Source organism: Rhinoraja longicauda, chromosome 15 (assembly GCF_053455715.1).
Source record: "Rhinoraja longicauda isolate Sanriku21f chromosome 15, sRhiLon1.1, whole genome shotgun sequence".
Classification (NCBI taxonomy): domain Eukaryota; kingdom Metazoa; phylum Chordata; class Chondrichthyes; order Rajiformes; family Arhynchobatidae; genus Rhinoraja; species Rhinoraja longicauda.
This window is the reverse complement of record NC_135967.1, coordinates 49,462,418-49,484,724: the sequence shown is the minus strand read 5'-3', so window position 1 is coordinate 49,484,724 and position 22,307 is coordinate 49,462,418. Positions and strand designations below refer to the sequence as shown.

The window sequence follows — 22,307 nt, the reverse complement described above, 5'->3', positions numbered from 1 at the left end:
TGATTTTGGGTAGACTGATGGGACTGAAGGCTGATAAATCCCCAGGGCCTGATGGTCTGCATCCCAGGGTACTTAAGGAGGTGGCTCTAGAAATAGTGGAAGCATTGGAGATCATTTTTCAATGTTCTATAGATTCAGGATCAGTTCCTGTGGATTGGAGGATAGCAAATGTTATCCCACTTTTTAAGAAAGGAGGGAGAGAAAACGGGTAATTATAGACCAGTTAGTCTGACATCAGTGGTGGGGAAGATGCTGGAGTCAATTATAAAAGAGGAAATTGCTGAGCATTTGGATAGCAGTAACGGGATCATTCCGAGTCAGCATGGATTTACGAAGGGGAAATCATGCTTGACAAATCTACTGGAATTTTTTGAGGATGTAACTAGGAAAATTGACAGGGGAGTCAGTGGATGTGGTGTACCTCGACTTTCAGAAAGCCTTCGACAAGGTCCCACATAGGAGATTAGTGGGCAAAATTAGAGCACATGGTATTGGGGGTAGGGTACTGACATGGATAGAAAATTGGTTGACAGACAGAAAGCAAAGAGTGGGGATAAATGGAATGGCAGGCAGTGACCAGTGGGGTACCGCAAGGTTCGGTGCTGGGACCCCAGCTATTTACGATATACATTGATGACTTAGATGAAGGGATTAAAAGTACCATTAGCAAATTTGCAGATGATACTAAGCTGGGGGGTAGTGTGAATTGTGAGGAAGATGCAATAAGGCTGCAGGGTGACTTGGACAGGTTGTGTGAGTGGGCGGATACATGGCAGATGCAGTTTAATGTAGATAAGTGCGAGGTTATTCACTTTGGAAGTAAGAATAGAAAGGCAGATTATTATCTGAATGGTGTCAAGTTAGGAAGAGGGGATGTTCAACGAGATCTGGGTGCCCTAGTGCATCAGTCACTGAAAGGAAGCATGCAGGTACAGCAGGCAGTGAAGAAAGCCAATGGAATATTGGCCTTCGTAACAAGAGGAGTTGAGTATAGGAGCAAAGAGGTCCTTCTACAGTTGTACCGGGCCCTGGTGAGACCGCACCTGGAGTACTGTGTGCAGTTTTGGTCTCCAAATTTGAGGAAGGATATTCTTGCTATTGAGGGCATGCAGCGTAGGTTCACTAGGTTAATTCCCGGAATGGCGGGACTGTCGTATGTTGAAAGGCTGGAGCAATTAGGCTTGTATACACTGGAATTTAGAAGGATGAGGGGGGATCTTATTGAAACATATAAGATAATTAGGGGATTGGACACATTAGAGGCAGGAAACATGTTCCCAATGTTGGGGGAGTCCAGAACAAGGGGCCACAGTTTAAGAATAAGGGGTAGGCCATTTAGAATGGAGATGAGGATGAACTTTTTCGGTCAGAGAGTGGTGAAGGTGTGGAATTCTCTGCCTCAGAAGGCAGCGGAGGCCAGTTCGTTGGATGCTTTCAAGAGAGAGCTGGATAGAGCTCTTAAGGATAGCGGAGTCAGGGGGTATGGGGAGAAGGCAGGAACGGGGTACTGATTGAGAGTGATCAGCCATGATCGCATTGAATGGCGGTGCTGGCTCGAAGGGCTGAATGGCCTACTCCTGCACCTATTGTCTATTGTCTAAATAAGAGATGATCTTGGCATGGTGTTTGGCATAGGCATCATGGACCAAAGAGCTTGTTCTTGTGCCATACTCTTCCAGCTTCCAAAACTGATGAAGGCAAAGGTCTACATGGACTACGGCAAAGCTTTTGACAAGATCGCAGGTGGCAAGTTGGTCTGGAAAGCTAAGCCAGACCAATTCTGGAATCTGGTATTTGATTCATTAATGGGATAGAGTATGTGAAGTGAATGCAAGATGAAATAGAGAGAAAACCTTTGAGCACCTGACCTCTTCCATCTGGTAACCATGGGCACTGGATGAATGACTTACAAGTTTCAGTTTGTCCAGGTACTCTTGTTGTGGTTTTGATTTAGAACATCCACACTAGAATTCGACGAGCTTCTGATCTTATCATCATCCATGACAACCAGTATCCCCCTCAGAAGTAAAGGTTTATAATACCTCTTGGGACGTGAATTTCCCCAGAACGTAAGGTTGATTAACAACCAAACTCCTGTGTTAATCAGAGGGAGATAGACATTGCTCTCACTGTATTTCTGGCTTTGGGATACACTCACCTGCTGGCTTCGCACCAAAAGAAAAGCCCTGAGTGGCAGAGGCTGATGTGACAGCACTTGACACGGTCGTAGGTGCACCAAAAGCAAAACCTGGAAGAGAAAGCATGAAATCAGGAGGGAGCCTGTAGTCATTACAGAGTGCACCTCTTCAATAACCCTAACCCTACCTCTCCAAACAACAGGCTTTTGACTCTACAGTAAAACTCGAACACATGACTTTGGATTGTCGACTCTGATTTCCCGGATCACCGTTAATCCAAGACACATTCGCTATTTTGTTTAAATATGTACAGTATTATAAATGTTTCCATGGACAAGATGAGCTGGAGAAGAGGTTCAGGAAACAGAGCCATAGGGAACAGATGCCAAACCATTAGAACTTTTAAACAATGAGACAGATAGTGAAGATTGGCTGTGCTTCAACAGGGCCAAGCACACAGAAATACCAATTATGCAATCATCTCACACATCAAATGCATCTAAACAAACAAAACAGGAATGCTGGGAGAACTCAGCCGGTCGGGCAGCATCTGCGGAGAGAAACCGGTCAACGTTTGGGAATCAGAACAGGGAGGCGGGAAGTGTGAGACGGAAGACTCAACATGGATTGGTTCTGACATGTCAAGTAATCAGAAGAATCAGTACTGACTTCCAGCGAGACATTTTATAGACGGGTGAGAGGGGCATCAGCAGAGTTGTGGGAAACCATGAGAGCCGTTCACCTAATGTCCCAGTTCTGACAAAGGATCCACGACACGAAGCATTGACTGGTTTTTCTCTCTCTCTCTCTCTCTCTCTCTAGTTGACTGGCTGAGTTCTTTCAACATTTCTGTTTCAGATACGAGTATCTGCAGTTTTACATGTTTTACATTAAATTCTCAACACTTTTGTTGCATTTACGAATTGTGTATTGACTAGGACTGTAGTAAGATGTAGGACGGAGGCTTTTTTTGATGTGCACGTTTGCAGACGACACAAAAGTGGGCGGTATAATAGAGAGTGAAGATGGTTGTTAAAAATTGCAGCAGGATTTTGATCGGTTGGCCAGATGGGCTGAAGAAATTTAATGCAGAGAAATGTGAGGAGCTGCATTTTGGAAAGTCTAACATGGGCAGGAACTACACAGTGAATAGTAGGGTTCTGGGGAGTGTTGTAGAGCAGAGGGATCTGGGAGTGTAGGTACATAGTTTTGTGAAAGGGGCACCACAAGTTGGTAGGGTAGTATTGAGTTTAGAAGTTGGGAGGTCATGCTGCAGTTATATAAGACGTTGGTGAGGCCACATTTAGAGTATTGTGTTCAGTTTTGGTCACCACGTTATAGGAAAGACGTAGTCAAGCAGAAATGATTTACGAGGACGTTGCCAGTATTCGAGGGCCTGAGTTATAGGGAGAGGTTGAGCAGGCTGTGTCTTTATCCTCAGCATGCAGAAGGATGAGGGGTGATCTTATAGAGGTATACTAAATCATGAGAGGAATAGAATGGTTAAACGCAGTCTTTTGCCCAGAGTAGAGTAAATCGAGAACCAGAGGTTATCGGTTTATGATGAAGGGAGAAAGATTTAATAGGAACCTGGGGAGGCAACCTTTTGTTTACACAAAGGGCGGTGGGCATATAGAACAAACTGCTGGACGAGGTATTTAAGGTAGGTACTATCGCAATGCTCAAGCATTAGACAGGTACGTGGATAGGACAGGTTTAGAGTGAAATGGGGCAAATTTAGAGGTGGGACTAATGTACATGGTTGGCTTGGGCAGGTTGGGATGAAGGGCCTGATTCTGCACTGTATGACTCCAAGTTAAAAGAAGAAGTCCTTTATTGCTCAAAGCAGCAACACACGATGCCTCAGAAAAACCACCAGCATCCACAAAGACTCTTTACACCCCTGCAACAGTCTGTTCGAACTTCTGCCATCGGGCAGACGATACAAGGCCTTCTACGTCCAGACTCAGGAACAGCTTCATCCCCAGGGCCATAGCTGCTATGAACTGGTCCTGCTGAGCCGGATGGTCACATCGCACAGTGAACCGGCACAGATCTACTGCACTTTATTCTGTTTAAAACTGTTCTAATTTGTTTCATTGGGTTGTTTAAACTAATACCGACGAGCTAATTAATTTATTGCATCGTATGGGAGGCCCATTCCCAATCTCGTTGTACCCTGTACAATGACAATAAAGATATATTGTATTGTATCACCAGCGAGCAGTATTGTGGGGATGTGACAGGAAATGAATACTGCAGCAGAACCAGAATGCAACAAAATTTGTGCTCAATAAGCATTGATGTGACACAGATATGCAAGATGAAAAACAGGAGTGGATTTTGAAAGGTGTTTAAGACTGCTAGGAGCCTACTAATATAGTCCCCATGCACCCACTGCTTGTGTGAAATGGCACACAGCAAGAGACTTTTATAGCCTACTAGACGACCAGTGGATCCCCGTTGTGGGGCCGGGGGGCGGTTGAGAGGGGAGAGGGAAGGGGAGCCACTTACCCCGGCCCCGGGGTGGACATTGCGGCGGCAGCAGGAGGAGAGCGGCCGTTGGGCCCGGCAACCCTCCCCCAACTGTGCAGATGTGGCTGCCTGGCCCGGCAACCCTCCCCCAACTGTGCAGATGTGGCTGCCTGGCCCGGCAACCCTCCCCAACTGTGCAGGCGTGGCTGCCTGGCCCGGCAAGTGGGAGCACACTGTGCAGGCGTGGCTGCCAGGCCTTTGAAACTCTCCTGTGGCCGGGCGAGGGGGCAAAGGAAAGGGGAGAGGGAGGCACACACCCCATCCCCTGGCGGCCAGCAGCAGGAGAGCGGATGCAAGGCGCTGCCCCATGCTCGTCCTGCCGACGGCCATCTTGTTTGAGCTTCTCTAAGCCGCTGTGCTGCACCACGGGAGGAAGGTAAGGCACGAGGGATGCCGGGACGGGCGCCGGTCCTCTCAGTGCTACTGCGCAGGTGGGGTGGGGGGAGCGCATTTATTAAAGTTTATAAAGTTAATTTCTTTTAAAATGTAACAAAACTATATACTGCACACCGCAGGGGAATGCTGACTAAGGCGGGCCTAAAATTGTTGCGCAATCATGTACCATTTAGCTGTATTTCAGGAGTATTAGTTATATATAGATAATAAGGCACATTATACGTGGGAGGAAATCAGAGAACTCAGGGAAAACTTGTGGTCACAGGGAGAATATGCAAACAGCACACCAACAGCATCCAAGGTCAGGATTAACATAGATCTTTGCCACTGTGAGACAGCAGCTCTATTATCTGTGGCACTGTGCTGCCCAAACTGTAGAGCAGAAACACCAAGACTAAATTCAGATCCTTATCTGTTACAATCCAATCCACCATGAACAAGAATGCCATGGTTACAGCTCCAAGGTATCAACAGACCGTGAGAGTCAACAGTAGCCGTTCCAACTGTGCAGGATGAGAGGACAAAGCTGATGAACTATTTCCTCTTTATCCTGTACTTTGTGACCTTGCAGAAACAGCAGGAGGAATGACACCACTGAACTGTTTACAGTGCCAGGACCACAGTGTGGAGACACCACCCACCTGTTGCTGGTGCTCCGAGGGAGGTGGGTGCTGCCGGTTTGGGGGGCACTGTGGTGCAAGCCGGAGTGCCAAAGCTGAATCCACTCAGTGCTGCAGTTGTGCAAGTCGCAAAGCCAAATCCCCCGGCTGCGGTGGTCTGGGTTGGAGCAGCTGGGGCAGCGGTAAACCCAAATCCAGTGGCAGCTGTTGTCTGGCCTGTGGAGGCAGCACTGAGTCCAAAGCCCCCTGCAGATGGCTGCGCCGGAACAGCGCCAAAACTGAAGCCAGATGGCGCCACGGTCTGGGCAGTGGTTCCGGAAGGCAGTGAGAAGCCTGTGGTAGTGGCAGTGCAGGCAGAGGTGGCAGGAGCAGTAGCAGTAGCGCTGGTGGCTGGCATGCTACCAAAGGAGAAGCCAGAGGCCGGGGGGGCTGCCACACTTCCAAAGCCCCCTAAACTGGCTTTATTCATTCTGCAGAGAAAACACAAGTTCAAATTAAAACATAGAACTGTACATAGCACAGGAAGACAATCTGGCCCACCATGCCTGTGACAAATTAAACTGCTCCAACCTGCCCAAACATGGTTTATATCACCCCCCCCATCCCCTGCCTGTTCACGTGACTGTCCAAAAGCCTCTTAAACACCTCCATTGAATCTACCTCCACCATCACGCCTGGCAACTCGCTCTAGGCTTTTCACTCACCACTCTCTGTAAAAATAATTTGCCCTACACATCATTTTATAAACTTAGACATAGACATAGAAAATAGGTGCAGGAGGAGGCCATTCGGCCTTTCAAGCCAGCACCCCATTCATTGTGATCATGGCTGATCGTCAACAATCAATAACCCGTGCTTGCCTTTTCCCCATATCCCATGATTCCACTAGCCCCTATCCAAATCTCTTAAATCCATCCAGTGATTTGGCCTCCACTGCCCTCTGTGGCAGAGAATTCCACAAATTCACAACTCTCTGGGTAAAAAAGTTCCTTCTCACCTCAGTTTTAAATGGCCTCCCCTTTATTCTAAGACTGTGGCCCCTGGTTCTGGACTCACCCAACATTGGGAACATTTTTCCTGCATCTAGCTTGTCCAGTCCTTTTATAATTTTATATGTTTCTACAAGATCCCCTCTCATCCTTCTAAACTCCAGTGAATACAAACTGAGTCATTTCAATCTTTCCTCATATGACAGTCCCACCATCCCAGGGATCAAGCTCGAGAAACTACGCTGCACTGCCTCAATTACAAGGATGTCCTTCCTCAAATTAGGAGACCCAAACTGTACACAATTCTCCAGATGTGGTCTTACCAGGGCCCGATACAACTGCAGAAGAACCTCTTTACTCCTATACTGAAATCCTCTCGTTATGAAGGCCAACATGCCATTTGCTTTCTTCACTGCCTGCTGTACCTGCACGCCAACTTTCAGTGACTGGTGTGCAAGGACACCCAGGTCTCGCTGCACTTCCCCCTTACCTAACCTAACACCATTGAGATAATAATCTGCCTCCTTGTTTTTGCCGGCAAAGTGGATAACCTCACATTTATCTATATAATACTGCATCTGCCACACATCTACCCACTTATTCAACCTGTCCAGGTCACCCTGCATCCTCCTAACATCCTCTTCACAGTTCATACGGGCACCCAGCTTTGTGTCATCCGCAAACTTGCTAGTGTTGCTTCTAATTCCCTTGTGGCACTCCACTTGCCACTGCCTGCCATTCTGAAAAGGACCCGTTTACTCCTACTCTTTGCTTCCTGCCTGCCAACCAAACGTCTGTCAGCTTACTCCCTCAGCTCACTACACTCCATTAAAAAAACATCCATTTGACCAACCTCTTGATGTACATCATAGCTAACAGCCAACATCTTGGTGAACCTGCACTCTCTCCAAAGCCTCCATCCTTACCCCTCCCTGTAATGCAGCAAACAATTGTCCAGTCTGTGCGCCAAGCATCAAGACCAAGCGCAGACTGGGCCATCGTTTCAATGAACACCTTCCCTCAGTCTGCCCTGGCTTACGCCATCTCCCGGTTGCCAAACTTTAACTCCCCCTTCCCATTCCCTAACTGACCTCTCTGTCCTGGGCCTCCTCCATTGTCAGAGTGGAGGAGCAGCACCTCATGTTTCGCTTGGTAGGCTTACAACCCAGAGGTATGAATATTGACTTCTCTAACTTCAAGTAATGCCTCGTTTTCCCTCTCTCTCCATCCCTTTCCCAACGTAATTGTTGTACTAGTTTCACTATCTTCCTGTTCAGTTTCACAGTTTGCATAACTCCTTATCGCCTTCCCCATAGTCAACAATAGACCATTGTGGGCTCCATCTTTGCTTGATCATGGTGGCTTTTTGCATATCTTTTATTCTATTGTTTTATGAACCTTCTAAATCTCTCATTTCCCTCTCCTCTGACTCTCAGTATGAAGAAGGGCCTCGACCTGAAACGTCACCTAATCCTTTTCTCCAGAGAAGCTGCCTGACCTGCAAGTTACTCCAGCTTTTTGTGTCTATTTTCGGTGTAAAGCAGCATCTGCAGTTCCTTCCTACACAGCAACAGTAACTCGGCTGGTGTGACATAAAGGTTTGAAGACATTGACACCCCATTTGCTGACATTCCATCCCCTCTTGCTCCATCTCCTTCCATTCATTCCATGCCCAGACTATGTCCCTGCATCCAGTAGCTCCACTATCCCACCACTATCACCACAATCCCACCAGTATCCCACCCCTCGCCCAGCCCCAGGAGAGATTTGAGCACATTGAAAACAAGTAAAACTGCAGATGCTGCAATTGGAAATACTCAGCCAGTCAAGCAGCATCTGTGGAGAGAGAAACCGGTTCAGGTTGGGGTTAGGGACCCTTCCTCAAAATTGGGTGAGCTGAAGGGACAGGTGAGATGAAAGGTTAAGACTTAATCGAGTTGGTGAAGATAGATCTGGTGCTAACGAGCGTTAGCAAGGCATGATCCCACAGCACCTTCCCATGCAGGTGATGCAATACCTGTCCAATCACCATTGCCCGTACAAACATCCTGGAGCACAGACATTCATTCGACAGGAAGCAGCGGTTCACCTACAACTTCCACTGCGTTTCATGCTGACAACGTGGCCTTGCTACACTGGAGACACCAACAGAGTGGCTGGCTCAGTCCGCTAGGGTGATTCTGAGCTTCCTGGTGCTGCCATTCCCTCTCTGCCTGCACCTCCTCCACTGCCGGTGAGGCCCCACGTAAACCAGAGTACAACACCCCATCTTCCAGGGGCCATTCTGCAGCCTCAGGGATGTACACTGAACTCTCCAATGTCAGGTCTCATGGTTTCCCATCACCCTCTCACCCAGTCCCTGTAAAATATCCCGCTGATGGTCAGTACTCATGCTCCTGATCACCTGACCTGACTGAACCAAGTTCACCGAGTCCTTTGCCCAACACCTCCCCTCACTGACCCCCACCACTTGCCGCCATTCTGAGGAAGGGTCCATGGCCCCAAACGTGCCCGGTTTCCCTCTCCACAGATGCTGCTCAACAGGCTGAGTTCCCCGATGTTTCAAGAACATTGAACATTAATGCAGGGTCCAGTAGTTTAACGTACGCAAGGGAGAAGCCTCCAGCCGTGGAGGTTGCTGCTGGCTGTACCGGGAGGCCAAAGCCAGTGGATGCAGTTGCCCCTGCGGTTGGGGTGGTGAATGAGAACATGTTGGCATTTGGGGGCGTGGTGGTGACAGGTGCAGGGGCTGACGGCTGCTGTGTTGTTCCAAAGCCAAAGCTTCCTTGAGGAGCCCCAGCATTGCTGCCAAACGGAAACCCGCCAGTGCCACCCATGGCCGTCTTCTGCGAGGCAAATGAGAAGCCGCTTCCTCCAGACGGATTTCCAAAATTAAAGCTCATTCTGAAACCTGAGGGCAAAGACAGATGATGCAATGAAATCAAGATCAGAAACTAAGTGGCCAACCCTGCTGGGTTGGGAATGACAGCACCATGGTGAGGAGCACACAGGTGTGATGGGCCAGGCCATGCCCATCGGCTCAGGTGCACACTCAACAAAGGACCCCCCACTCTCACTGCCAACCAAAGCAGGCCACCTTCCACCTGACTGCATCTACTCCTCACCCACAGCTCCATCTAGCTCCAGGCCAGAGAACACCTCCTTCCCCTGCTCTCCCCCTCCTCCTCCCTGGGACATTCTCCCACCCCCTCTCTCCAGAGTCCTTGGGCAATGGTCTCTCCATCTCCCTCTCCGCTCCCACCCCCCTCCCTCCCCCTTGGGAGCCGAGATCAGTCTCTTCCTCCTCAACTCATCCCCCTCTCTCTCCGACTGCCACCTCACCTCTCTCTCCCCCACTCTCCCCGTGGTTGGGGTCTCCCCCCCTACCAACACCCCCTCACTCCCTCTCCAATAACTAACACTCCTCATTCTCTCACTCCCCCTCTCCCTAGGGTCTTGATCTCTTACCTCACTCTCTTCACCGCTATCCCTCACTTCTCTCTCTCTGTTGTCATAAGGTCATAAGTGATAGGAGAAGAATTGGGCCATTCAGCCCATTAAGTCTACTCCACCATTTAATCTATCTCTCCCTCTGAACCCCATTCTCCTGCCTTCTCCCCATAATCTGACCCCCGTACTAATCAAGAATCTATCTATCTCTGCCGTAAAAATATCCACTGATGGCCGTCTGTGGCAAAGAATTCCAAAGATTCACCACCCTTTGACTAAAGAAATCTCGCCTCATCTCCTTCCTAAAAGAACATCCTTTAATTCTAAGGCTATGACCTCTAGTCCTAGACTCTCCCACTAGTGGAAACATCCTCTCCACATCCACTCTATACAAGCCTTTCACTATTCTGTATGTTTCAATTAGGTCCCCCCTCATTCTTCGAAACTCCAGTGAGTACAGGCCCAGTGCCGTCAAAAGCCCATCATATGTTAACCCACTCATTCCTGGGATCATTCTTGTAAACCTCCTCTGGACCTTCTCCAGAGCCAGCACATCCTTCCTCAGATATGATGCCCAAAATTGCTCACAATATTCCAAATGCAGCCTGACCAGCGCCCTGTAGAGCCTCAGCATTACATTCCTGTTTTTGTATACAAGCCCTTTTGAAATTAATGCTAGCATTGAGCTTCCTTTCTTTACCACCGATTCGACTTGCAGATTAACCTTTTGGGAATCCTGCACCAGTCCCTTTGTACCTTCGATTTCTGGATTCTTGCCCCATTTAGAAAATAGTCTACGCCTTTGTTCCTACTACCAAAATGCACGACTCCACATTTTTCTACACTATATTCCACTTCTCTGCCCACTCTCCTAACCTGTCCAAGTCCTCCTTCAGAGTACCTGCATTCTCTACACTGTCTGCCCCTCCACCTATTTCTGTATCATCCGCAAACTTGGCCACAAAGCCTTCAATCCCCTTGTCCAAATCATTAATATACATATACATAATAGACACTGTATCCTCATCACCATCTCCTCTCCCCATTCTTTCTCCCTCACTGGTCTTTTCCACCCACTACCCTGCGACTTATAGAAACATATAAAATTCTTAAAGGATTGGACAGACTAGATGCAGGAAAAATGTTCCCGATGTTGTGGGAGTCCAGAACCAGTGGTCACAGTTTAAGAATAAGGGGTAGGCCATTTCGGACTGAGACGAGGAAAAACTTCTTCAGCCAGAGTTGTGAATCTAAAAAAACATAGAAACATAGAAAATAGGTGCAGGAGGAGGCCATTCGGCACTTCGAGCCAGCACCCCATTCATTATGATCATGGCTGATCGCCCACAATCAATAACCCGTGGCAGAGAATTCCACAAATTCACAACTCTCTGTAAAGTTCCTTCTCACCTCAGTTTTAAATGGGCTCCCCTTTATTCTAAGACTGTGGCCCCTGGTTCTGGACTCCCCCAATATTGGGAACATTTTTCCTGCATCTAGCTTGTCCAGTCCTTTTATAATTTTATATGTTTCTATGTCCCCTCTCATCCTTCTAAACTCCAGTGAATACAAGCCTAGTCTTTTCAATCTTTCCTCATATGACAGTCCCACCATCCCAGGGATCAATCTCGTGAACCTACGCTGCACTGCCTCAATTACAAAGATGTTCTTCCTCAAATTAGGAGACCAAAACTGTACACAATACTCCAGATGTGGTCTTACCAGGGCCCTATACAACTGCAGAAGATCCTCTGTACTCCTATACTGAAATCCTCTCGTTATGAAGGCCAACATGCCATTAGCTTTCTTCACTGCTTGCTGTACCTGCACGCCAACTTTCAGTGACTGGTGTACAAGGACACCCAAGTCTCGTTGCACTTCCCCCTTACCTAACCTAACACCATTGAGATAATAATCTGCCTCCTTATTTCTGCTTCCAAAGTGGATAACCTCACATTTATCTATATTATACTGCATCTGCCACGCATCTGCCCACTCACTCAACCTGTCCAGGTCACCCTGCAACCTCCTAACATCCTCTTCACAGTTCACACTGCCACCCAGCTTTGTGTCATCCGCAAACTTGCTAGTGTTGCTAATGCCCTCTTCCAAATCATTAATATATATGGTAAACAGTTGCGGCCCCAACACCGAGCCTTGCGGCACTCCACTCGCCACTGCTTGCCATTCTGAAAAGGACCTGTTTACTCCTACTCTTTGCTTTCTGTCTGCCAACCATTTTCCTATCCATGTCAACACCCTAAACCCAATACCATGTGCTCTAATTTTAGTCACCAATCTCCCGTGCGGGACCTTATCAATGGCTTTCTGAAAGTCTAGATACACTACATCCACTGGCTCCCCTTCATCCATTTTACTTGTCACAGTAATTCACTGGCTCCCTGGACTCATGTTGTCGACCTCCCCGTGGTGAGCCCTGTCAACTGACCCCATTCAGACGAACGACAATAAACAGAGACAGCAGAAGCAGAAAAAACAGTTTGCAGCCCAAATGCAACCTCAGTCGCTGCAGCTTGGCGCCAAACCCAGAGCATGGCCCTTCTTAGGGCGGGCACCTACGTATGTCGAACCGGATGGCATCGCCCTGCTGCAGCTGAATGCGGAAGGCCTCACCAAGACAAAGACCACCATCATTGAACATCTGCTACAGACCCACAAAGTCATTGCAATCCTGCTCCAAGAGACTCACAAAAGTGACAGCTCCCACCTGAAGATCCCTGGTTATACCCTGGCCGCCTACACCGAGAACGACACCCACAGGATTGCCACTTTTGTAAGTCGAAGGTGTCACTGTCATCAATGTATACAAGTCACCTTCTACCAGGATTCAAAAAGACTCCATCCCCGCCTTTGGTTGGCCCTGCATGTACGCTGGAGACTTTAATTGCCACAGCACCACCTGGGGCTACCGTTCAACTAACCCAGATGGTGCTGCACTAGAAGACTGGGCCTCAGTCACTGGCGTTCAACTCCTGTACGACCCAAAACAACCGGACAGCTTCCGCTCTGGCAGATGGAACACCACTACCAACCCTGACTTGGCTTTTGCAAACCTGAATGGACCATCCCCACACTGTACCACCCTGGTCCCAGACAACCCCATCGAGCCGGTCCCAACCAAACCTGCGAAGAGGTGGAATTTTCGCAAGGCCAGTTGGGACCAGTTCACAAGTCTGGTGGACCTCTGGATCGACAGCCTTCCCACCCCCACCCCAACCCCCACTAATGCCTACTCAGCCCTCTGCAAACTCCTCGTCAGGGCAGCAAAGAGTTCTATTCCTCGCGGCTATCATCGCCGGTACACCCCCACATGGGACGGAGAGTGTGACGCATGCTACGACGCATTCCTGTACGCTGAACCTGGCGAAGAGACTGCCTCCAAGGCTGCGGAACTGACAAACTGCCTTGACAAGGAGAACGGTGGGAAGAGACAGTCCAAGGAAGTGACTTCACACACTCCAGTAGGGTGGCGTGGAAGACCTTCAATCGCCTCACCGGTCGAAGTACCCGCCCAAAGCATTGCCCTGTCACGGACAACTCCATCGCCAACCAGTTCCTGGCCAATGGCCACTCCAAAGACGCGGACAAGAACCATACTCGTTCTGTCAAACAGGAATCTACTAATCTTTGGAAAGCTCCAGGTGCTGATGGGCAGCTGTCAGCACCCTTTTCCTCTGCAGAACTTTCTTCTGTCATCTCTCAACTGAAATGTGGAAAAGCTCAGGGTCCTGATAACATCCCCCCAGAATTCCTGAACCACTGCAGTCCTAAATGCCCGGCCTGGCTCCGTGAGTTTTACTCCTCTTGCCTCATTGGTCAGTCCATTCTGAAGATCTGGTGAAAGGCCACCGTCATTGGGCTACCAAAACCAAACAAGCCTGCGGACGACACAAGGAACTATCGGCCCATCTTACTCCTCTGTGTCCCGTACAAGCTCCTGGAGCGGCTTCTCCTGGCCCGGCTCCATCCAATCGTTGACCCTCAACTACCCGCTGAACAAGCCGGATTTCAGCGTGGACGCTGCACCACCCACCAAATACATCGACCAATGACATCGAAGACAGTTTCGAAAAGGGTCGCAAGGCGGGCATCACACTGGTGGACCTCACTGCTGCTTATGATACTGTGTGGCACCAGGGCTTGATCTTGAAGCTCCTCCAAACCATCCCTGTCCGTCAGAGGGGAGGTTAATACCGAAGTTAAAGTGTTGTATTTAAATGCGCGAAGTATAAAAAATAAAGTGGATGAGCTTGAGGCTCAGTTAGACATTGGCAAGTATGATGTTGTGGGAATCACTGAGACATGGCTACAAGAGGACCAGGGCTTGGAGCTGAATATTCAAGGGTACACAACGTACAGAAAAAACAGGCAGGTGGGGAGAGGGGGCGGGGTAGCTCTGTTGGTAAGGAATGATATTCACTCCCTTGCAAGGAGTGACATAGAATCAGGAGATGTAGAATCAGTATGGATAGAGATGAGGAATTGTAAGGGTAAAAAGACCCTAATGGGGGTCATCTACAGGCCCCCAAACAGTAGCCTCGACATAGGGTGCAAGTTGAATCAGGAGCTAAAATTGGCATGTCGCAAATGTAATGCTATGGTGGTCATGGGAGATTTCAACATGCAGGTAGACTGGGAAAATCAGGTTGGTAATGGACCCCAGGAAAGAGAATTTGTGGAGTGCCTCCGAGATGGATTCTTAGAACAGCTTGTACTGGAGCCTACCAGGGAGAAGGCAATTCTGGATTTAGTGTTATGTAATGAACCTGACCTGATAAGGGGACTTGAGGTAAAAGAGCCATTAGGAGGCAGTGACCACAATATGATAAGTTTTACTCTACAAATTGAGAGGGAGAAGGGAAAATCGGAGGTGTCAGTATTACAGTATAGCAAAGGGGATTACAGAGGCATGAGACAGGAGCTGGCCAAAATTGACTGGAAGGAGGCCCTAGCAGGGAAGACTGTGGAACAGCAATGGCAGGTATTCCTGGGAATAATGCAGAAGTTGCAGGATCAATTTATCCCAAAGAGGAGGAAAGATTCTAAGGGGAGTAAGAGGCACCCGTGGCTGACAAGGGAAGTCAAGGACAGCATAAAAATAAAAGGGAAGAAGTATAACATAGCAAAGAAGAGTGGGAAGCCAGAGGATTGGGACTCTTTTAAAGAGCAACAGAAGATAACTAAAAAGGCAATACGGGGAGAAAAGATGAGGTACGAGGGTGAACTAGCCAATAATATAAAGGAGGATAGTAAAAGCTTTTTTAGGTATGTGAAGAGGAAAAAAATAGTCAAGGCAAATGTGGGTCCCTTGAAGACAGTAGCAGGTGAATTTATTATGGGGAACAAGGAAATGGCAGACGAGTTGAACCGGTACTTTGGATCTGTCTTCACTCAGGAGGATACAAACAATCTCCCAGATGTTCTAGTGGCCAGAGATCCTAGGGTGGCAGAGGAACTGGAGGAAATCCACATTAGGCAGGAAAAAGTTTTGGGTAGACTGATGGGACTCAAGGCTGATAAATCCCCAGGGCCTGATGGTCTGCATCCCAGGGTGCTTAAGGAGGTGGCTCTAGAAATTGTGGACGCATTAGTGATTATTTTCCAATGTTCTATAGATTCCGGGTCAGTTCCTGTGGATTGGAGGGTAGCTAATGTTATCCCACTTTTCAAGAAAGGAGGGAGAGAGAAAACGGGAAATTATAGACCAGTTAGTCTGACATCAGTGGCGGGGAAGATGCTGGAGTCAATTATAAAAGACGAAATTGCGGAGCATTTGGATCGCAGTAACAGGATCGTTCCGAGTCAGCATGGATTTACGAAGGGGAAATCGTGCTTGACTAATCTACTGGAATTTTTTGAGGATGTAACTAGGAAAATTGACAGAGGAGAGCCGGTGGATGTGGTGTACCTCGACTTTCAGAAAGCCTTCGACAAGGTCCCACATAGGAGATTGGTGGGCAAAATTAGAGCACATGGTATTGGAGCTAGGGTACTGACATGGATAGAAAGTTGGTTGACAGACAGAAAGCAAAGAGTGGGGATAAATGGGTCCCTTTCAGAATGGCAGGCAGTGACTAGTGGGGTACCGCAAGGCTCGGTGTTGGGACCGCAGCTATTTACAATATACATCAATGACTTGGATGAAGGGATTAAAAGTACCATTAGCAAATTTGCCGCTGATACAAAACTAGGTGGCAGTATGAACTGTGAGGAAGATGCTATGAGGTTGCAGGGTGACTTGGACAGGTTGTGTGAGTGAGCGGATGCATGGCAGATGCAGTTTAATGTAGATAAGTGTGAGGTTATCCACTTTGGTGGTAAGAATAGGAAGGCAGATTATTATCTGAATGGTGTCAAGTTAGGAAAAGGGACCTACAACGAGATCTTGGTGTCCTAGTGCATCAGTCACTGAAAGGAAGCATGCAGGTACAGCAGGCATTGAAGAAAGCCAATGGGATGTTGGCCTTCATAACAAGAGGGGTTGAGTATAGGAGCAAAGAGGTCCTTCTGCAGTTGTACAGGGCCCTAGTGAGACCGCATCTGGAGTACTGTGTGCAGTTTTGGTCTCCAAATTTGAGGAAGGATATTCTTGATATTGAGGGCGTGCAGCGTAGGTTTACTAGGTTAATTCCCAGAATGGCGGGACTGTCATATGTTGAAATGGCGGGACTGTCGTATGTTGAAAGGCTGGAGCGATTGGGCTTGTATACACTGGAATTTAGAAGGATGAGGGGGGATCTTATTGAAACATATAAGATAATTAGGGGATTGGACACATTAGAGGCAGATAACATGTTCCCAATGTTGGGGGAGTCCAGAACAAGGGGCCACAGTTTAAGAATAAGGGGTAGGCCATTTAGAACGGAGATGAGGAAGAACTTTTTCAGTCAGAGGGTGGTGAAGGTGTGGAATTCTCTGCCTCAGAAGGCAGTGGAGGCCAGTTCGTTGGATGCTTTCAAGAGAGAGCTGGATAGAGCTCTTAAGGATAGCAGAGTGAGGGGGTATGGGGAGAAGGCAGGAACGGGGTACTGATTGAGAGTGATCAGCCATGATCGCATTGAAGTGCGGTGCTGGCTCGAAGGGCCGAATGGCCTTCTCCTGCACCTATTTTCTATTTAGTGCGGCTCCTTGCCAACATCCTTGCCAACCGCAGTTTTGTACTCAAGACCAGCGACGGACAATCTACTAAGAAACGGAGTCCCCCAAGGCTCGGTACTGGCCCCCATTCTCTTCAATCTCTATATCAGCGATCTGCCACGTACGACCTCGCGCCAGTATGAATACGCAGATGACTTGGCCCTACTGCACTCGGTCAGGAGTTGGTCAAATGTTGTGGATGTGCTCTTGGTGGATATGGAACTTGTCACGGGCTACCTTAAGACCTGGAGACTAAAACCGAGTAGGGCAAAAACCACCACAACGGCCTTTCACCTGAACAACAAGGAAGCTCAACGCCAGCTAACCGTCACCCTCAATGGGTCACCCCTACCCTACAACCCATTTCCTACATATCTTGGGGTGATCGGCAGCTGACCTACAAGCAGCAGCTTGAAGCTCTCCGCGCTAAAGTCTCGGCACGGAACAACCTCCTGCCTTGCTTGGCTGGATCGTCATGGGGCGCCAGGACATCTACTCTTCGAACCAGTGCTCTTGCACTCGTGTACAGCGCCGCTGAGTACGCCGCCCCAGCATGGTGCCGCAGCGCTCAAACACGCAAGCTAGACGCCACCCTCAACGACACCATGCAGATCATCACTGGCTGCCTACACCCTACTCCGACGGATCTCCTGCCAGTGCTCGCAGGTATCGCACCCGCCAAGATTCGCAGAGAGTTCTTCACTCATAGGCTGGTGTGCAAGGCGTTCATCAGCAGCCTGCGTGTGTGGAGCAGACCGGCAAACAGCGCAGCACGGCATTTTCGACTGCACTGTCCTCCGCCCCCCCTGGTGGAGGGGTAGACCTCACGGCCCTTGACAACAGCACATTGCACTGGCTACAGCGCCTGGAGGGCGTTACATAATTTCTGCTGCCTCAAATGGAAGAAGACTGGCTCCCCTTCACCATTTTACTTGTCACGAGCAGGACACCATGGAATTCTCACAGGAATTCTTTGCCACAGAAGGCAGTTGAGGCCAATTCATTGGATGTTATCAAGAGAGTCAATCTGAAGAAGGGGCTCGACCCGAAACATTACCCATTCCTTCTCTCCAGAGATGCTGCCTGACCTGCTGAGTTACTCCAGCATTACATGTCTACATTAGATTTAGCTCTGAGGGTTAAAAGAATCAAAGGCTATGTGAAGAAAGCAGGAACGGGGTACCGATCAGCCACGATCATATTGAATGGTGGTGCTCGCTCGAAGGGCCAAATAGTCTACTCCTGCACCTATTTTTCTATGTTTCTTCCTCACGACACCCTTTCCTACCCTATGGTCTCTCCCCGGCCACCCTCTCCCCAATATCTCCTGGTCCCCATCTCTTTCCCCTCCCTCAGGTCTCACCGGGTCTCTCTCACTAGTCTCCCGGTCATCCTGCCGTCACACATCTTCCTCTCTCCCAGGACAACCTCCCACCCCTCATCTATCTCGTCTTTCTCACTCCCTCTCCCCCTATTCACTCATGTCCCCTCTTTGTTCCTCCCTCTCTCCCTCCCTCCCTCACCACTACCCCCAGCCCTCTTTCCCACATTGCCTCTCCCCTACCCTCCCCCCCATTCTTTGCAGGACCAGCCTCTCCCCAGTCTTCTCTCTCTCCCCCCCCCCCCCAGCTCTCCAACCCCTGACACTCTCCCCCCTCTCTCTGTCTCCCCCCTACTTTTTCCCCACACCCTGCCCGCCCTCACACATTATCTCTCCCCACTCTCTCTATCACCCCCACACTGCCCCCTTCTCCCCATCACCACATTCTCTCTCCCCCCCCCAGTCTGCCCACCCCCACACACTGTTCCCTGACTCTCCCCCGCTCTCTCTGTCGTCCCCCCACTCTCAACCCCACACATTCTCTCCCCTCCACTCTCTCTCCCCATCACCACACTCTGTCCCTCTCTCTCTCTGCTCCTCTCTTTCCCTCTCTCTACCCCTCTCCCTCTCTCTGCCCCACTATCTCTGCCTCTCTCTCAGATCCCTCCCTCTCTCTGCTCTTCTCTTTCCCTCTCTCTCTGCCATTCTCCCTCTCTCTCTCCCCTCTATCTCTGCCCCTTTCTCTCTCTCTCTCTCTCCCTATCTCTGACCCCCCTCACCCTCTGCCCCCCTCTCTCTCTGCCCCCCCCTCACTCTCTGCCCCACTCTGGGCGCCGCTCACCAGTCTCCAGTCTGCCCCCCTCACTCCCCCCCCACCCACTCTCCCTGCCCCCCCTCTCTCTGTGCCCCCCTCTCTCCCTGCGCCCCCCTCACTCCCTGCCCCCCCTCACTCCCTGCCCCCCTCGCTCTCTCTGTGCCCCCAGTCCCCCCTCTCTCTGCCCCCCAGTCCCCCCTCTCTCTGCCCCCCCCCTCACTCCCTGTCCCCCCTCTCTCTCTCTGTGCCCCCCCACTGTCCCCCTCTCTCTCTGTGCCCCCCACTGTCCCCTCACTCCCTGCCCCCCCTCACTCCCTGCCCCCCTCATCACTGCACTCCCTCTCTCTCTCTGTGCCCCCCACTGTCCCCTCTCTGTCTGTGCCCCCCCTCACTCCCTGCCCCCCCTCTCTCTCTCTCCCCCCACTGTCCCCTCTCCCTGTGCCCCCCCCCTCATTCCCAGCCCCCCCTCACTCCCTGCCCCCCCTCTCCCTCTGTGGCCTCCACTGTCCCTCTCTCTCTCTCTCTCTCTCTCTGTGCCCCCCACTGTCCCCCTTCTCTCTGTGCCCCCCCCACTCCCTGCCCCCTCACTCCCTCCCCCCCCTCACTCCCTGCCCTCCCCCCCACTCCCTATCCCCTCACTCCCTGCCCCCCCTCTCTCTGTGCCCCCCACTGTACCCTCTCTCCTTGTGCCCCCCCCCTCATTCCCTGCACCTCCCTCACTCCCTGCCCCCCTCACTCCCTGCCCCCCTCTCTCTCTCTCTCTGTGCCCCCCCACTGTCCCCCTCTCTGTGCCCCCCTTCACTCCCTGCCCCCCTCTCTCTGTGCCCCCCACTGTCCCCTGTCTCCTTGTGCCCCCCCTCATTCCCTGCCCCTCCCTCATTCCCTGCCCCTCCCTCACTCCCTGCCCCCTCCCTCACTCCCTGCCCCCTCACTCCCTGCCCCCTCACTCCCTGCCCCCCCTCACTCCCTGCCCCCCCTCACTCCCTGCCCCCCCTCACTCCCTGCCCCCCTCACTCCCTGCCCCCCTCACTCCCTGCCCCCCCTCACTCCCTGCCCCCTCACTCCCTGCCCCCCCTCACTCCCTGCCCCCCCCTCACTCCCTGCCCCCCTCTCTCTCTCTGTGCCCCCTACTGTCCCCCCCTCACTCCCTGCCCCCCCCTCTCTCTCTCTCTGTGCCCCCCACTGTCCCCCCCTCACTCCCTGCCCCCCCCCCTCACTCCCTGCCCCCCCCCTCTCTCTCTCTGTGCCCCCCACTGTCCCCCCCTCACTCCCTGCCCCCCCCTCACTCCCTGCCCCCCCCTCTCTCTCTCTGTGCCCCCCACTGTCCCCCCCCTCACTCCCTGCCCCCCCTCACTCCCTGCCCCCCCTCTCTCTCTCTGTGCCCCCCACTGTCCCCCCCCCTCACTCCCTGCCCCCCCTCACTCCCTGCCCCCCCCCTCTCTCTCTCTGTGCCCCCCACTGTCCCCCCCCTCACTCCCTGCCCCCCCTCACTCCCTGCCCCCCCCCCTCTCTCTCTCTGTGCCCCCCACTGTCCCCCCCCCTCACTCCCTGCCCCCCCTCACTCCCTGCCCCCCCTCTCTCTCTCTGTGCCCCCCACTGTCCCCCCCCTCACTCCCTGCCCCCCCTCACTCCCTGCCCCCCCCCTCTCTCTCTGTGCCCCCCACTGTCCCCCCCTCACTCCCTGCCCCCCCCTCACTCCCTGCCCCCCCCCTCTCTCTCTCTGTGCCCCCCACTGTCCCCCCCCTCACTCCCTGCCCCCCCCCTCACTCCCTGCCCCCCCCCCCTCTCTCTCTCTGTGCCCCCCACTGTCCCCCCCTCACTCCCTGCCCCCCCCTCACTCCCTGCCCCCCCCCCCTCTCTCTCTCTGTGCCCCCCACTGTCCCCCCCCTCACTCCCTGCCCCCCATCACTCCCTGCCCCCCCCTCTCTCTCTCTGTGCCCCCCACTGTCCCCCCCCCTCACTCCCTGCCCCCCCCTCACTCCCTGCCCCCCCCCCCCTCTCTCTCTCTGTGCCCCCCACTGTCCCCCCCCTCACTCCCTGCCCCCCCCTCACTCCCTGCCCCCCCCCCCCCTCTCTCTCTCTCTGTGCCCCCCCCCCTCTCTCTCTCTCTGTGCCCCCCCCTCTCTCTCTCTCTGTGCCCCCCACTGTCCCCCCCCTCACTCCCTGCCCCCCTCACTCCCTGCCCCCCCCCTCTCTCTCTCTGTGCCCCCCACTGTCCCCCCCCTCACTCCCTGCCCCCCCTCACTCCCTGCCCCCCCCCCTCTCTCTCTCTGTGCCCCCCACTGTCCCCCCCCTCACTCCCTGCCCCCCCCTCACTCCCTGCCCCCCCCCCCCTCTCTCTCTCTGTGCCCCCCCCCCCTCTCTCTCTCTGTGCCCCCCCCCCTCTCTCTCTCTCTGTGCCCCCCACTGTCCCCCCCCTCACTCCCTGCCCCCCCCCTCTCTCTCTCTGTGCCCCCCACTGTCCCCCCCCTCACTCCCTGCCCCCCCCTCACTCCCTGCCCCCCCCTCTCTCTCTCTGTGCCGCCCACTGTCCCCCCCCCTCACTCCCTGCCCCCCCCCTCTCTCTCTCTCTCTGCCCCCCACTGTCCCCCCCCTCACTCCCTGCCCCCCCCTCACTCCCTGCCCCCCCCCCCTCTCTCTCTCTCTGTGCCCCCCACTGTCCCCCCCCTCACTCCCTGCCCCCCCCCCCCTCTCTCTCTCTGTGCCCCCCACTGTCCCCCCCCTCACTCCCTGTCCCCCCCCCTCACTCCCTGCCCCCCCCTCACTCCCTGCCCCCCCCCTCTCTCTCTCTCTGTGCCCCCCACTGTCCCCCCCTCACTCCCTGCCCCCCCCTCACTCCCTGCCCCCCCCCCCTCTCTCTCTCTCTGTGCCCCCCACTGTCCCCCC

At 52.2% G+C, this 22,307-nt stretch overlaps 1 protein-coding gene across 1 annotated transcript in view; it reads right to left on the bottom strand.

Moving 5' to 3' along the window:
• The window catches only part of LOC144600722 (uncharacterized), a 54,842-nt gene that overhangs the window by 30,351 nt on the left and 2,184 nt on the right, over window positions 1-22,307 (bottom strand). Inside the window, exons 2-4 of the mRNA XM_078412644.1 lie at window positions 9,286-9,589; window positions 5,711-6,159; window positions 2,159-2,248 (exon numbers count right to left, since the gene is read on the bottom strand). Coding sequence (XP_078268770.1) covers window positions 2,159-2,248; window positions 5,711-6,159; window positions 9,286-9,581 — 835 coding nt within the window. The 5' untranslated portion in view covers window positions 9,582-9,589. The remainder of the gene's footprint in view (window positions 1-2,158; window positions 2,249-5,710; window positions 6,160-9,285; window positions 9,590-22,307) is intronic.